At 38.2% G+C, this 17,805-nt stretch overlaps 1 protein-coding gene across 2 annotated transcripts in view; it reads right to left on the bottom strand.

Moving 5' to 3' along the window:
- RALGPS1 (Ral GEF with PH domain and SH3 binding motif 1) overlaps nt 1–17,805 on the bottom strand; it is a 131,240-nt gene continuing 113,435 nt past the window's right edge. For both annotated transcript variants that reach the window (XM_068914418.1, XM_068914417.1), the window contains exons 13-21: nt 8,194–8,320; nt 7,132–7,283; nt 5,870–5,921; nt 5,532–5,612; nt 3,138–3,243; nt 2,242–2,334; nt 1,965–2,070; nt 950–1,041; nt 1–154 (exon numbers count right to left, since the gene is read on the bottom strand). In XM_068914418.1, coding sequence (XP_068770519.1) covers nt 125–154; nt 950–1,041; nt 1,965–2,070; nt 2,242–2,334; nt 3,138–3,243; nt 5,532–5,612; nt 5,870–5,921; nt 7,132–7,283; nt 8,194–8,320 — 839 coding nt within the window. In that variant the 3' untranslated portion in view covers nt 1–124. The remainder of the gene's footprint in view (nt 155–949; nt 1,042–1,964; nt 2,071–2,241; nt 2,335–3,137; nt 3,244–5,531; nt 5,613–5,869; nt 5,922–7,131; nt 7,284–8,193; nt 8,321–17,805) is intronic.

A 17,805-nucleotide genomic window follows, 5' to 3' on the forward strand; every position in this document is an offset into this window, starting at 1 on the left:
GTGCTGAAATATTTGTGGCTGGCTCATGTCAGGAAAAATCATTCTTTTCTCCTCTTCCTCCTTAGAGGACAACAGTTTGTTTCTTCAGTTTGGCACTTGAAGTCACACCACGTAAGAGAGGAAATTATTCGAATGACATTAGATTAGCAGGTATCTGCAAGAGAATATAAATTATTCAGCAGTATAAAGCTCCTGAAACTATTATGGCATTAAGAAACTACAAGGTTACAAAATATAGTGAGCCAACCATTTATTAGTATGACAGTGTGATCAGTCCCAAGCAGGCCCAAAAGAGGGCTAACCCCAGAACCAGAAGGAAAGATAAAGACTCAAATGGTTTGGTTTTTCTATTCATGGACCAAATCCAGCCAAAGCGGTCTAAGAATTCATCAGCGCGTGTCAGGGCGAGGGGCTATGGTGGGCGTAAAGAAGATTCTCAAGCTCCATCCTGTTTTATCTCCTACATGGAGCAGCATCCTAGTAATATAACCTTTGAAAATCCTTTTGAGGACAAACATTTTCCTCAGAAGAACGAGGCTGCTATCTAAAGAACAAACATAACATCTTATGGGACACTCTCCTCAATGCTACTTATGAACCCAGTCATCAGAGTAAATGCTGGCATGTTCACCACTCTATTTATGAGAAAGATCCTTCCAAAGTAAAGACGAGGTTACCTCACTTGAAACAGTGAGTGTAAAGGTTGTGCACTATTAAGGTCACCGAACCTATAGCTAGACCTGCACAAACCTGATTTTTGGTGGGAATTCTGTAGCCTTAAATAACTTTTATTTCTGCTATAGCAAAACTGGATCAATGTACAAAACGAGGAGTTATATCTGTCCCCACAGGACTGTGTGCACACAGTTTGAAAAGAGGCATCTTCTTCTAGTAAGGTTTTTCTGGAAGACAAGAAAAATTGAGTAGAAATATTGTTTCACAACCTTACCTGAGGCCTGTTGCTTTTGCATGCATCATCCAAATGCTTATGCCATAATATTGCATGAAACCTTGAACCAGTTTGGAACTTGTAAACATTGCCTACAAAATTAAGAAAATAAAGGGCTCTAAATTTGCAGACAGAAATACAGCTTCAATGGATTGTAATTTCTCTGCGGGAGCCAAAGTTCTTAATTAAGCAGTTAAGTTAATTTTCACCTCAAATGCTCAAATAGCATCTTACTAATACAATAGAGTCCATGGGAGGTATGTTAACCAACACTCCATGGGTGAAAGGAGCATAAGAACATACACGCTCTGTAAAGCTAAGAGGAATATGTGGGCAGTGAGGCCAAATTACAGTCACAGAACAGACCTGTCAGGAAGGTGAGCAGATTTCTTCTCGTTAAGTCTGCTGTGGTTACTGGTAAACTTCTTATGGATGTTTTTGGTAAACTTCTTATGGATGTTTTTGACATTTGTGAACTTGTGAAGTTGAAAATGTGGGAAGGAAACAAAGCCTCAAAAATGTTTATGTAACCTCTGAAAGCGCAAAATAATTCCAGGGTCCTTCGGACCTTTGAAAGTTTTTGAAGTTTGATCAAGGTGGAAAAGTTATGGCATGTTAGAATTAATTGCTAAAAAGTAATCTAAAGGTTTTTTTTAATTATCTATTTTTTGATAAACTGTTTGATGCTTGAAGGTTTTCCATAATACTTAAATTGGCCTCACTCTAAGCCAAGATTTGAGACTGACCAATTTTAAGAAAGCAATCTCATATTAGTGAGGCAATTTCTGTAAATCTTACAGTAACTGTTAAATACCTCTGAACGCACCACAGAAGCACCACAGCATTTGTAAAAGTATGTTTAACTCCCTTTGTACCCTTTCTTGAAATTTTCCCTCTTCAATCTTTTAAATGAGTGTCACTGCAAGTGCTGTTATCTACAAACACATTAACAGCTATTATTCTACTTCCTTTCACAGAAATGCAGTGCAGAGAAGGTCCATCCTGCAACATTTACCTTTATCAGGGTTATTTAGCTGGAAAATATCAGGATGTTCAGGGTCATCAGGCAGTGCCACCATCCAGCCCACAATGGAGACTTTTTTACCAGGTGTGGATTTATACTGGAAGAGATAGAAAGTCGGTCACTACTGAGACTGTACTGGGAATTAATTTTTGACTGTAAAAGCTGTGCAGACGTGGTTTAGCCTGGAACAATAGCAAATACACCTCAAACACCCTTCCAGATCTGCTTATGAATATGCAATTTTTTTACAACAAATTTTAAGCCTTACATGTTTTCTTTCAGTGCCTCTTAAAGATTTCACTCCAAAGTACAGAAGAGTTGATCCTGAAAGTGTAACCCAGTATCTAGTCCATGACGAGAACTAAATCAGAAAGAAAAAAAAGACTTAGGAAAAACTTATCATATCTCAAGACATTTCAAAAAAACTATTAACCAGCAAGTCCAAGTGCTGCCAAATTTAAGCTCAGAAGCAAGGAATGGAGAGTTAGATACAGAGTGCCTTCTGGTGTAACTCATCCCAGCTACCTAAATTCTGGTACCTGCCTATGAATACAATCCATCGTACTTGGATGCTTGATGGAAATCTCTGGACTAATTGCTTCACAGCATAGTAGTACGCTGCCTTCTACTGGATACATCTAACACTTCTGTGTTTAATCAATAACATTCATTGGAATGTTACTTCTGCAGGTCATCAAATCTTTTAGGATTGGACAGGAGTGTTTCACATACAAACCATGTGAACTCTAAAGAAAATGAAAAATCACCAAATGTGTAAGATCAGAAACATTTAGAATAAATATGAATGACCATGACTCTTGTGCTAAGGGTAGATGCCCTGCAGCCTTCCTTTTTCACCCTGACACCAAGTTTCTGGCCTTACAGAAATGCTTGCAGACTTATAGAGTTGCTGGCCTCGTCTTCTGCTGCCACAATTTAGAGATGTCACTTGCGTATGCAGGGAGAAGCAAAGCTGCTGTAAAGCAAATGACAGGCAAGGACTGTAACCTTATTAACCCAGTTAAAACTTTGAATAGAAAGTGATTTTGCAATAGTTTAGAAAAAGGAACACTGTTTTGTTTGGTCTCCTGCTGGAAGTTGAATCTAATCCTGGCAATTAAAATAGCCACTACTGAATTAAAATCACAGGGAGGGTCCACTTACAGTAGGTTTCTTGCCTTCTTTGAGCAATGTTTTCCTTCTTAAGGGCCCTTCCATGGTAATGACTCTAGTGGAACTACCTAATGTGCAGCTACAGGCTCCTATTGGGCTGGAAAGACAAAATATCACCACATGTATTTGAGCAGACAAATAAGAACAAAAAGTAAGTAACATAATTTAACTCTAAATACATTTTACTGTGCATATATTGTGTCATCTGACAATTAACTCTATGATACATATTTTTCAGACCTAAATATCACAAAAGGAACTCGATCTTTGAAAAATCCTTAGCAGATTAACAGAAGATTCTGTTCTTGGGGCTTACACATTAACAAAATAAAATAAAACAGAATAAATATTAATGGAACAGGTAATGTTCCATTTTATCCCGGTAAACTTCAGAAATTATCTGGACTTCTGGAAACTTGCAGCTTAAAGTTTTGGTAATAAAAATTCCTACAAATGTAATTTTATTGCAAAATAAATTTTAGCTATCAAAAAGAACAAATAAAATTATGTTGGCTAACTGGATAGAAGTTTGAAAAACTGAATAATAAGGCAAATAACTTAATGCACAGAGATTAAAATATTTTTTCCCTGTGCAGTACAAACACAGAGCTTCCTACCTATAACAGTGAAAAAATGCTGCAACCAAAGAGACCCAAGTACAGGTTAAGTTAGAAATGTAGATGGTGATTAAGAACATAACAACCAAAGAGAGACTGGTAGGTGATGATGTACTACAATTATCTACGTCGCTAATCCCTTCATGGCCACGTGATTACAGCCCTGGTATTTTTATACAGAAAAGGGCCAATGCAGTTTACTACAGCCAATTACATGTGTGATAATGAAATACAAGAAAAAGCACATGCATGTCATCTACCATTTAGTTGTGAAAGAAACACTGTTCTGTTGTGAACAAGTCTGACGATATCATATAAACACTCTGGCAGAAGTGATATACACAGCGACCACACCTGTAAAAGAGCTACACTTGAAACTGGTAGATGTTTCTTCTTTGGTTAAATGGAATTGCCCTATTTGTGCTAACGGGCATTCTTGCCAATCGTACAAGTTTTATAAAAGAAGCAGTAGAGGATTCCAGAAAAAGGAAGATTGAATGCAAGCATTAGAATTACTTAACTATGGATAAATGTGAGAAATATATTTTAGGGGCTAATTCTTTCTGTGAATTTAATACGCTTTTCATTTTTTTTAGCTTCTTATATTTTAATAATTTCGTAAATTTTTGAAACAAATTCATCATAGACATGTGTAAGAACATTTTTCAGAAGTAGGTATAATGGCAGTCACTAAAATACTGTTCAATAATTTTTCCCTGTATTTATTTGTAATGTATACATTTACATTCCTTTATAACTATATTCTACATTTGCTGCTGGTAGATTTACTTACTCAGCTGAAACGGCTGTACTTATATTTACACATTATTTCAATATTCTACAAAGGCTGAAGTAAAGTAATTCAGATAAAATAAAAACTGACTGGATTTAAACTCCAAAAAAACCTCAGTATTTGCAGAACACTTTTTCTGCAGTCTATTCTTTTTGCTGCTCATATACACTTCTTCACTTCCTGCTATCACAGAATTTATCAAGCCCAGATAAGGTATGGATGCAATGTGAGACTTCTTCCTGTTGTCTGAAGAAGGCCTCATCTACTTCTACCTGATCAGGCGGTTTACAGCAGAAACTCACGATGGTGTCACCCCTGTCGGTTTGCCTGCTAATCCTGACCCATAAGCTCTCAGCTGGCTCTTCTCCCTTCCCTTGGCAGAGCTCCATGCATTCCTGCTGCTCCCTCACATAAAGGGCAGCTCCCTCTCCTCGCCTTTCTGGCCTGTCCGTCGCAGCACTCCAGGCGTGCCAGCTATCCCACCATGTCTCCGTGACCCCAATGCGATCACAGCCATGCAACTGCACACACATCTGTAATGCCTCCTATTTGCTCTCCAGGCTGCGTGCATTAGTGTGCAGGCACTTCAGAGAGGCTGCCCCGCGTGCTATGAGAGCTTTCCCCATAGTGTCCTCCCATAGGCACTTCCTTATTTACCTGCATACGCCGCTCGAGGTGATTCCACGCCAGCTCTGTTTTGGTGATTAAGACCCTTTGCTTGCCAGCCCCACCCACGACTTGATTGTTGGTCATCCTCTCCCTCTCCTGTCATTCCTAGTTTAAAGCCCTGCCTCCCAGGTTGGCCAGCCTGTTGGCAAAGGTACTTTTGCCCCACTTCATCAGATGGGCTCCCATTAGTTAATATGGTCATACAGGGACACTTTTATTCACAAAAATACATTAGGCTAGGAAAGCGTAGAGACTCAAATGAAAATTTAGCACCATATACTAAGCAAGGCAGACCATGAACGGTACCTGTAGACACAGCTCTGACTTCTGGGAGAATTCCGGATTGGTACCCTCCAGTTGGGCCCCAGCGTGGCATACAAACGACCCCTGTTTGTGAATGTAAATATCTCATAAGGAAAATTCTAGTCTGAGATCTTCAACAATTAGAGCTTGGTAAACATGATAGAAATAGTTCCCACGGGAAAAAACAGCCAGTTTACAGTTTACCATTTTTTCTTAACTGATCAATAATTTGATAAAAAAAAAACTCCTGATTTAGGGTTTTTCTGTGTTAGGGGTCATTTGGGAATTTTTTTAGCTAATTCTGTATAGTGCTGAGTTAGTGTAAATGAAGACTAACTCACCTTTCAAGCCCTGAAGACAGCTCCTCACTAAATTCTGAGCTTTCACTGCTATCTAGAAAAGGAGGAGCACAGAGAAGGAGCAAGAAAATCATGCAAGGGAAAATAAAATGCCAAAGTAGGTGAATCATCAGAATAATCTTTACATAGTACTATGGAAATTGCTTATTTAAATAATGTTTCAGAGTTGAAGTCTTCTGAGTTTAAGGTAAAATCTGAAATCGAAAGAGGCTTACATGAGCCCTTCCATTTATGTTTATGCTATGTTCTAAATGCCAAATGTCTGCATATTATTTTCATTTTCATAATGTTGCTTTTCCTTCAAAAAGCTAAGTACTTCAGGAACATAAAATTAAGTCAGTTTGTAAGATTATTTCTACAACAACACTTGTAGGTGGATTAAAGTTATTAGAACATTAGACATGGTATCACTCTTTGGAGGGTATGGCAGCTGTATGCTGCTGCTTGGAGCCACAGCAAATCAATGGGATGGCATTCACAATGATCATCCCTATTTCTTTCCCAAGCCCATGAGCAATTTCTCCCACCTTCCTTGGCATAGCTATTTGACTTACATACATAGATTGTTCTAATTTGCCCAAGACTGATCTTCTGCCATTCTGTGGTGCCTTCTACCATTTTGTATTATACTGAGTGTCTGTATTTTCAAAGACCATCTTAGTGTCAAGCTTTCTTTGATCAAGTATCCTGCTAGCCCTCATAGTCTATTTCCTATCCTAGAAATAGTCATTTTGTTTTTATTATTACAATTATTTTATTAATTATAATACCATAACGTAGTTGCCACTATCCTCTTTTACAAGTTCATTATGCTTCTTTTGAAGTCTCACAGAGAACACAGCTATACTACTCTCCCATCTTCTAAAATACACCATCAAAACAAATTTTCTTCGTGAAAATGTAGCTTTTGAAATGATATCCTATTTTAAATAGCACTTTTCTTTTGCTGATGAAAACTGACAAACAGTCTGTGTTACACACAGAGCACGGACAAAGCAATCTTCCTTTACACCACTTCTGTCAAAACCATCAGCAGGTAACTGAGGAAAGTTGTGTGAGATAAAGTTGAATAGGTAGACGAGTAGCTGTTCTGACCTACTTTCTTCTACAAAAGGGACCAATCTTTGTCCACCAGCTAATGATTTTCCTAATTTCATATTTTTGGGTATCTTAGTGAGTTTCAAGAGAACCAGTACAGAAAAGCACATACATCTCCCTACAGCAGTTCTCCCTACAGACCTTACCTATGGAAATGCCATTAGAGAATACAGAGCTTAGCATGTGGTTGCGGGCAGGGCTGTGCGATTCCAAGACACTGTCATCCAGCAGATGGCGCGGCTTCTCTGTTGGAAATGTGGCACTTTTGCTCTCCACTACACTGAGCTGACACATCATGCTGGAGAATCAGAAAGAGAAAAATGCCAAAAAGCTCTTACGTAATCTGATAACAACCCTTTGCTCCTGATTTTTCCACTCAGGCTGTGCCTCACCATACAATGATCATAAACGTCAGTAAGTTCTTAAGTAGCAGGCAGTTAAACAGTACTTCTCCCCATTTTCCTACTGCTTGTACATATGCTCCTTGCCTACCAAAACAAGTTTCATATTTCTGTGGCCTTTACAATTAACCGTTACAAATTCCCACCTGCAGAAATGTATTAAGTTTTTTTTGACTCTTCTCTGTACAGAAGCTGAACAACTTGGGTAGAGACAAAGGTAGAAAAGCAGCTAATCCACTGCTCAGTGGTCCTTTGCTAAGCTCAACTAACACACTCACACTCTGTGACTTTGGGAAAGGTGACATAAACTTCTTTTTCCTTAACCCATTAATTGTGAAATTTGTTAGACACTGAAACTCTAACTGGAAAGCAGGTGCTCTTACTTAGCTGGGTAAATGTTACAGAGAAAAATGTATCTAATCCACGTTACCAAGCTAGAACACTGCAAAAACGCACAACTTTCCTGAATAATAAGGAAGGATCACTAAGCAGACAGCAAGTTTCCTAAGACGTATTACTTAGATGCTAAAAAATATCTGTTATACACATCAGACATCTACAGACCAAAGTGTATATGCAGCTTTTGAGTAGTACTGCTCCTTTCTGGCTCTAGCGGAAAATAGCATTAGCAAAAATAACAGAGTGTTGAGTGTCTCTCTGAGAAATCCTAGGGAACACGCAGTAAAACTTGAAGCACTCCTACAGTTCAACAAATGGAAGAAGCAAATATCAAAGAGTGTTCTACTGCTAGATTAAACCTTTGTGATGCATGAATTGCTTGAGGGCGAGACAGACTGGAGTACGTACTTGTTTCCCAGGCTGTGACTCTTCCTGTGCCTTGGTACAGGAGGTGTTGGTAGACCTGCTGCCACTGAGGCATCAGGACATGTTGGTCTCCTGCTGAATTTCATGATGGCAGACACTTCAGATGGACCTAAAAGAGAGATCAACTAACACTGAACTGATGCAATGAACAGAAACTTCATGGGCTGAACTGTTTAGCCATTGATTAAAATAAATTATTACAGATACTCAGAAGGCACCATTTCTGAAAAGTGTTTCTTGCATAATGGGGTTACACCATCCATTTCTGTTAAGAATTCGTCTTTATTTTCTTGAACTATCTGCAAGACATTTTCAAAATAGCTTTAGACAAACTTTTAAGGATGAACTCCTTCAAAAAGTCTTGGCATCCATACAACAGCTGGATATGCCAAAGTGTAATAGGCAGGCAGAGCCATAAAGTCAGTTTGTACTTCGGGTGTGAGCAGGAATGTTCACACATATGTTCTGAATTTTATTCACAACTCCAATCAACTGTAAACAATTTGCTCATACTGACTCACAGCTTAAGCATGTAAGAGAAAGCAGGGGCTTTTCGTGTTTCTAATGGCCATACAGATGTATTATTTCTCAGTCATCTACAAGCTTCAGGGATGTGTCACTGCAATTATTCTCTCTCTCATTTTACAGATTTTATGAGGCCCCATGGAAAATATGGACAAGCTGTTCTTGTTCCAGTTCCTTGATGCTGTTTGCAAAAGGCTGGCAGTGAACTTTGCAATACAGCAGAGAACAACATGGCCTATCATCATCTACAGTGAATGTAAGGCTATTCTTGGCTTCGCAATAAAAAGATTTCATTTTTAAATATTTAACTGTGACGTTAGCACTGATGACAGAAGTGGGAGTGATGGTCATGAGAAGTGGCTGTCTGCCCCACCTCTCCAGACTTGATACAAATCAAGTAGCAGCACAACAGACTTCCCCCTACATTACAGGGACCACTTCTTAGAGGCTCCAGGGACCTTAGCCTATTCAACTTCTAGCCTCTAATCTGAAACCACTCATAAGAGGTCAACAGAGATAGAAACTTCATGATGTGAAAAACCACACAGTGCTACCACCAGAATCCGTTCAGAAGTGTCTGGACTCAAAGTAGTGATAAATAGCAGTAGAAAAAACATTCTGGGGCACAATTTGACAGCTAAATGTACCAGAAATGATTCTGCCTCTGCTATGTTTCCAGCTCCCTTCCTCCCCAAACGCAGAAATTATTCATCAGCTGCTTTTCCCTTGAACATTCACGGGACACAAGAAGGAGAGGACGAGTAATGAGTTTGTCCTGCTAACAGGCAAAAAAAAAAAAACCCAACCAAACCAAACCAAACCCCAAAAATAGATGCAAAGTGCTTTACTGTCCACATCCACTCTGCAAAACTTACATCAAGTTTTGTGAGATACATGAACCAAGTCCCAATTACTTGTATTTTCATTTCCCCATAGACTCAGGAATGTCACTACAAGCTGAGTTATCACTAGGAAGAATTACAAAGTTTGTTCCCTGGTAGTAAGAGGAAAAACCTTATCCATACAGCTTTTTGTAAATTTGATCAAACCATTCGTCATGCCGTTTAATTAACAAATAAAGGAGCCTCAGAAGAAAAAGAAAGATGAAACCGCTTCTAGCAACAGAGGAAGAAAGGAAACAAGAGTTCATTAGAGGAACCTTCCGTAACATGATTTATCAGATCATCAATTTAGTGGGAGAATAAAAAGAGAAAATAGTTTATCACACTGTTTATCACCTTCTTCCTGTATACAGTTAATATACAGGAGGGCTTTTGACTGCTTGTCTTTGCTGCAATTTGTTTATCACACTGTTGAGAATTTATGAAACATGACATTAGTAGCATGAGTCATTCTGGCATACGTGGCTTCAGAGAAGGTCTTACATTTAAAGGTCAAATGCAATTCTAAAAAAATGCACTTTTAATCATTTCTTTATCCAGAGATTCAACCAGAACCATATGCCTAGGAAGATTCGAAGAAAAAGGCTGAGTACAATGTTCTGCTGCATTTTCAATTAAAATTTTGTTGAGTTTGGGCTGTAAGAAGACATTGGAAGCTTTTTCCGCATAGGCAATAGAGTTCATTTTCCTCTTCTGCCATGCCTCTTCTGGCTGAGCACAGGTTGGAATACAGAAAGAATGAATCAGAGCACAATTAGGTGGCTGGTTTAGGTAAAAACTTTTGAATCAGTATTTCACCAGGCAAGATTTTCAGACCTAATGCATTCCTACTAAGAACATATATTTTGCTAATGTCTTTTACCACAAGATTTCATTACATAGTCTTAAAATTTGAGCAGAGACCAACCACATACACACATAAATTCAGAAGTTTTACAAATGTTTATAGCTTTTTTTTTTTTTGTTTGTCATTCTAAAATCTCCAGCCCTTATGACAAACTGGTTCCACAGAAGAGTTCTCCATACGCTCAGTTTGCAGTGACTCTCTTTCAGATGTTTTCATGTTACTGGTGAACAGTAAAGTATTGAGGACTGTTTATTGTCTGCTGAGACGCTTAAACTATATCTGAACTGAGGACCCAGCATGAAGACTGTGACACCTGAAAGAGAATTTTTCTAAAAATTACAAGCATGTGTGCACATACGAGCAAGAGTATAATCTCAAACTTTAGTGTTAATGTAGCTACTCTGAGCTTATCATCTCAACCTGTAATGCATTAAAAAGAATCAGAGCTTAAACACCTTTACAAAGTCTTTGCATCTGTTCTGCTGTCAAATGTCTATGAAGAGGCAACTGCAACACCCAGAGTTCTCATAGGACAGGAACTCCGCTGTAGGGTACTGTCAATTCAGTAAGAAGCCTGGGGTGCAGAGGATGTCAGTGTGAGTTATGGGGCACAGGGGAGATGACCTCATTTCTGTAAAGGGGTAAGAGCCTGTGCCAAGAAAGGATGCCAAAATGGCGAGATACTGATGAAACCTGTGCAGACCAAGTGATGTTCCTGGACATACCAGACTGCTGAGCAACTAGCTGGGGGAGCTATGCCTGATACTGCCGATAACAAAATTCCAGTACTTAAATTCACTTGAGATTGAGTTATTTTGCCCCTTTTTTTCCAATAAGTGAAGTCATCTGCTACTGCTAACTCTCCTCTTTACTCTGCTGGCTTCCCTCCTAGTGCATACTGTTACCATGATTGCTATTCTGTTATTTTGCCTTTCATGGAGACAAAGCACTCTTAGTAGGATTTTCCAGTCAGCTGGCATGAACAAAGGCTAGTTTGGTTTTCATTATTTCTCTGCATCATCTTCAAGGCTATGCTGACATGTACAGAAATAGTGTATAAAACTATTAAAGCATTATTAAAATTTGTTTACATTAGGAAATGTGAGACAACTTCATCAGAACGAGCTGAGTGCTGTTTAGAGATCTGTGGCAAGAACATTTGGAAAAGTTTACACATATCCCAAAGGATCTCACTGTTTTTTCCTTTGCATAATTTTTCCATGAATAATACTTCAAATGTTATAAATGAATGCTACTTTTGCAATCCTTCAGTAGAACATGTGAACATCTACAGTCTCCAGAGCTTTCCAAAAAAGCAACAGGGGAAGAAGTTATAGTTCACAATTTTTCTCTGCTAAATATTGATCAATAAACTAATCGCAGGCACCCAAACAGAAAACTGAAAATGAGTTACATATCAGATGCTGAAAAACCAAGTGACAGAGTTTTTTTTGGATGGTAAAACAGTCTCAACCTTTTGTTATTTTTTGGTGAGCATCTAAGAAATAAAGTAGATTTTACCAGCTCTGTTTCTAAAACTTAACAAGGACTTTCAAAGCCACAGACTCTCTAGCCAAGTCGCTGCAGGAAGTTTTTACTGCTCTGTTGCCATTGTAACAAAGTCAATGGGTGATAATAAAAACTTTCATATACAAAGACCTACTTGCAAAACAGACAATAAAGAATTTTGTGGACAGAATCAACAAAAACAAAAGAAGAATGAAATCTAGAATGATGGCTATTGTAAAAGCAGAGTTTTCACTTTCAAAGTATTCCTTTACAATTCAACTAAATCCTATTAATGCATCCAGCATGCAAGAGACGCGTAAATTATGCCTGCTTTCCAGACAAGAACAAATCAAGAACAAGTACCAGAGTGCTTGTCTGCCCCTTCCCTTGTGGCCCCCCCAAAAAGCCAGGCCAACAAAAAACCCCAGCGTGTTTTGGTCAGATAAATTTAAGTCTGCCTGCTCTGTTTGGAAACAGCATGGAAATGCTCGTTGCTTGAGAGGTTATGAAGAGAATTTTCGTTACTGCATGAAACATCCTTTCTTCAGAGGGGCTGTAAACTACTTTTAATATCATCTCCTGGGAGTAAAGGGAGCATAAGTATGATTTTGTGTATCTGCCACACGATCCCTGTTGCTCTAATTAGTGTCCTATTGTAAAAGCCTCTCCCCCTGCCACACTAGCTAATAGCAAAAGATACAAATACATTTATAAAAAGCAATTTGGAAACCTTACTCTGCCATGCGTTTCTTTTCCCTAAGGACAGTAACTGGTAGAGAGCATTAATCTGTCTACTTTGGCAGTCCAGGGGAGATAATTCTAGAAATTTAACACAAAGATAAAGATTAATTCACTGTTTTATTCTAGAATTTACATTTTTAATCATCAGCAAATTCTCATTCTGTTTTCATTTTTTTAAGTTAAGAAGAATATACTAAGACTACGGAAATGTTCTACAGAATTCGTGATTAAGACTGTTGCAAATAAACAGTCTAGCTTTGCTGCAAAGTCCTTTCCTTCTCTAAGTGTTTTTTTCCCCAGTGACACTCCAGATGAACCACAATTTTCTCAAGTGCTTTCTAGTTCTAATATCCTTACAGATGTGTTTACATTTTCCTTCAAAATCATTCTCATTTTCTTTAATTTCCAACCTACACTTTTCCAGCTACAGCTTGCTCTTTTTTCTCGACTCCCTTCTACTTCTCAGTGAGCCTTCATTTATTACAGCATTTAGTGGATTTTCAAGCAAAATGTACAGGTTTACTTTCCTAAATAATCAGGAGGCAGCTTAAAAAAGTCTAACAACAAACTTATTCATTTAGTCACTGAAAAAAAAGTCATGGTAAGCACAGACAGAGCATTTCCTTCCTCCCTCAGTCAACTGTTTTGCTTTGTCCAAGCAACGCTTCCCCCGCCCCCAGTTTCAAAAGGGAGAGAGATCTGGAGCACGTGGAGTTCTTTTCCTTCACTTTACTTCCAGATTCCCTCTTTCAGACCTATTTTAACGTTTATAGGTCTCCACAACACATTTATTGGGCAATCTATTAGAAGATTTTCTCCATAGTCCCTACTGTCTCATACATTATCTCCTCAATCTGTAACAAGAACAGTTTGCCCCCTCCCTTTTTTCCCCCCCCAAACATTACCACCTACCTGTGCTAAGAATGCTTGGAACAGACACACAATTATTTCCCAAGTGTGGTCCTCCTCTGATACACTCTCTGCCTTATGTTCACTTTTGCATTAACTAAATCCACTAATTTAAAGGCTAATTCCAAAAGCTGCAGGCTTTCATTCATTGTTTGCAGCGAGGGAATAAACATTGATAGGTGGGTCAATCTTTTGTAATGTATTTAACTAAAATAAAAAGCTTTCTGCCAATAACAATGATAAAAAAAAAAAAAGAATGAGTTCAATCAGAGGAGTATATTAAGTTATACTTTTCCTTCTCACAGATTGAAGTACAATAGTGAATCATGCTGGGTTGTCATCTCAGGAGACTGATGTCCTTTCCTGGGCAAGTACAGCTTAGGCAGGCACAGATCTATTCACCCTGTCCCCATCTGTGTTACGAGAAACGTGTGTGCATGTGTGACAAAAGTTCAGTCTTCCTGGATTATTTAATTCTGGCTTCCTTTTTTGCTAAGATTGCCAGAAAGGGAACCAGCTGTTACCAATTAAATGGTGTGGACACAGAAGGGAGTTTGTTGATGTTAATATATGAAATGTCAAATAAAATACAAAAAGGACCCTAGAGAAGTCTCCCCAGTAGTGCTCAATCAGTATTTCAGAGTAGGACCGTGGAAATATGTTAATAATGTAGTGAAAGATGAAATTACAGAATAGGTAAGCTCATTGGTCTAGTTTAATATAGTCGGCAAGGACGGCAGCAGCAGCAAACTGGGCAAGCTCACCAAAAACCTGGAGCACACTTTTGTCTGTGCCACTGTTACTAAGCTCAAATACAGCTAACCATATCCCTAATCCACTTATGACTCCACTGTAAACAGACGCGAGTGTACTTCCTTTAAATGCTTCCTGAATTTCTGCACTTGTGTTACTTATACTGCACCAGTGGAATGTGCAAAACCCTGACTTAACGCTTCAGGAACAATGTTGAGTTTCTTGCATCTGCAGGGTTGTGCATGAGCTTTGATGACATTTGTGCTGGCAACGAAGACATACCTATTGTGAGAACATAGCTGAAGTGAAACTCTGAAGTCTGAGTTCAACAATATACATTAACCAGATCAGCAAAAAACATTTTTTGCAAAAATTATTTCAGATGGCTGCTCTCAAGGAAGAGACAAAAAAGAGCAGTAAAATCCCTTGTCCTCTGGCTGTTTTATATGTTCTTAAAATTCCTACAGAGTAATAGCTTGGCAATTAAAATAAATATCAGTAAATTAGGACATTAAAAAAACTTGCTTGGTTAGGCAGTCATAGAAACTAATACAAAGTGATTAAAAAGTTAAGAAGTGAGCATGGTCATTTTCTCTTGCATGACTCTGTATTTGTTTTGACAGAACGCTCTTCTACAATTTAATTATTGGGAAGCTTCGGTCTGTTGAAAAAAAACACACAATGCAGTAATTCTGTCTGGATGTAGTGGCTGATAAAAACATGTGAATCCCACATATTTGTTTGGTATTAATTGCCTTCAAAAATACTCAAATGAGCTCTAAATGTTTGCAGGGAATGCATCACAAAGGAAGAGCTTTGACATGAGTTTGAGTTTGAAACTCAAGGGCAAAGGGCTGTAAACTTCTGTGCAGAAAAAGAAGTTCTGCCATTTCCACCTTAAGTACAGCATAAGGAAAGCAGACACTATGCACATGAAGCAATAATCAAGGACTTACAGGAGGATTAGACAATCCCCGTTTTTACAGAACGATTGGCTGCTAAAGCACTTAGCACAAACTATTTATTGGTTGCCAAAGTAACCAGTAAAACAAATGGCAAAACTAAATGTCATACTAAGTGTTTACATGGAAAATGATACTTTCTTTTGAATCTGAAATGCCGGGAGTGCCATAGAGACGTCACTAGTGTAGTATACCTATTGCCAGAGGGTTAAAATGTGCAAACATCTCCTTGTCTCTTCCTTCTATGTTTTCAACACTTGCATGTAAATCATATACTTCACATCTGATAAAACAAAGCAACTGCTTTTAATTAACTAAAATAAATATTAAAAGTTCTTCAGAAACTTTCAAAGCTGAATGGACTCAACAAAATGGGCTGAATCTACCCCACTGACCAAAAGGGAAATATGCTGGCTACAGGTTAATTACTCCAGATTCCTGCTAGAGTGACAGGGTAAAACCTCTGGTCTAGTTTTTCTCCTGTCAAGAGTTATGCCAAGGCCTAAAAAAGGGGGGTGGAGGGCATGTTCCAAACTATTGCATAACACACCCCCTCCCACTACCACCACACACACACACAAATTAAGGACTGTCCATAGCTGAGCCTTATTTTCTATATTTTGATTAGGACATGATCCATGAACTTTTCAAAATTACATCAAGATGATATAGAAATTATGCATAAAAGTTTCTATACTGACCTATACTTAGTGTGCAAATTATAAGGATAATTAGCTACTTAGAGGGATAACTTATTTACTCTATATTACATTAAATATTTTCTTGTGTTCCGGGAAAATGTATTGAGTTACACCTAAAACAATCTGTATGCTAGCTGTACCATAAATGTGGGCACCTCACAGCCAACACTGCAAGAACACAGATGTCTTTTACTGCTAATTCAACTGGAAACTGTGAACAGTAAGCATACTATAAGCTCTCCAGATACGTTCTCTGTCTCTCCGTCTCTGTCTCTCTCTCACCATAGCAAGACAGAATGAACAGAAGGAACAGACTTAAGTTGCTGCCAAAGAAGTTGTGTGAATCACACAGTTCCTGAAAACATACAATTAAACTGTTTAAAGCTGTTTTTTAAATGCTAGTTGCAAGAGACCGGAATCTCTACAGTGCTACAGAAGGCATGGAACCTTCTTGTGAATGCACTATTCACAATTATATATGAATTTGGTAATTAAATGAGACCATCTTAGCCACTAATATACAAAACATACCCTGTTGTGAGACATCCACTTTAATCAGATGTCTGCCTCCTGTTCAAATTTACTGGAAAACTGGTTGGCAATCAAACTGGAAAATGGACACATGGTTTTCTCCAATATTTTGCAAACAGAAATATTGGAGAATATAACTGCTTTTATTGAATCCCACACTCCTAAAGACACTTTAAGCAGAAAAAAAAAAATCCCACAGTGTCCCTGGCTAGAATAAACTGTTTATCTTCTCTTGAAGAAGAGAAAGTAGGAGCTGTGTAGAAGATGAAGTTGCAAAGCTGACAAGGAAACTCCATTTGCATCGTTAACACACGAAATTATAACTTAGGGCCTGAAGAAGACACTCTTCCCTGCTCTTAATGTCCTTAATAGATTTTGGAATCATTAACACATATTGGACTTTTTCTCCATACTTGGAAACATACAGCAGCTTATAAGAAGAATGTATGTTACACGTGGAACTCAACTAGACTTAGCTATAAATAACATCTACTTTTCTGACTGTCAGAGGAACTGAACTGACGATTGCCCTGAAGGGGCCAAGAGCCTTTAAATTTCAATAAAATCAGTATATTCAGACTCCTATGCTTTAAACTATTGACTTGAACATGAAACTACTGCCTAGATTACTTTCAGATCATCTCCTATCATTATAAGTTGCTGGCTGCAATGGGTTTACTCCTCACTCATAATGGCTGAAGGAGAAAGACAATCTCAGACCACAATTTGAATCCAATAATGTTGACTCAAATACCTCAGAATGTGCTATTTTTAATTGTCCATGGTTAAATCTCTCATTACTGATATACGTATACTTTAGACCGAAATTACTCAAGACTAGCATATGGCTGTATCTTTTTCTCTTAGTGTTGTGAAATAAGCAGTAAATTATCTCCTTCAGGCTTAGTTAAATCTCTCTCAATTTGAATTCATTTTAACTAGCATTTGAATTCATTTTAATCTTCTTCAGGAACCAATTTACTTTTGAATAAAGCACACTGGATTCTGTTTAGTCACATAGATGCAGGTCACGTAGATGCAGGTCACCGAAAATTTGATGTGGGCATTACAAAATGCTGGTGGCATTCATTGTCTAACTGGCAGTAGATGAGAACTCTCCAGCTGAGCTAAAAACACAGCAGACTGCAAGTGCGTCTAGCCTTCAAAGGACATACTAACAGAAAAATGGGGCAATAGGAATGACTCAAGACTCA

The sequence above is a fragment of the Struthio camelus genome, chromosome 20 (assembly GCF_040807025.1).
Source record: "Struthio camelus isolate bStrCam1 chromosome 20, bStrCam1.hap1, whole genome shotgun sequence".
Taxonomy (NCBI): domain Eukaryota; kingdom Metazoa; phylum Chordata; class Aves; order Struthioniformes; family Struthionidae; genus Struthio; species Struthio camelus.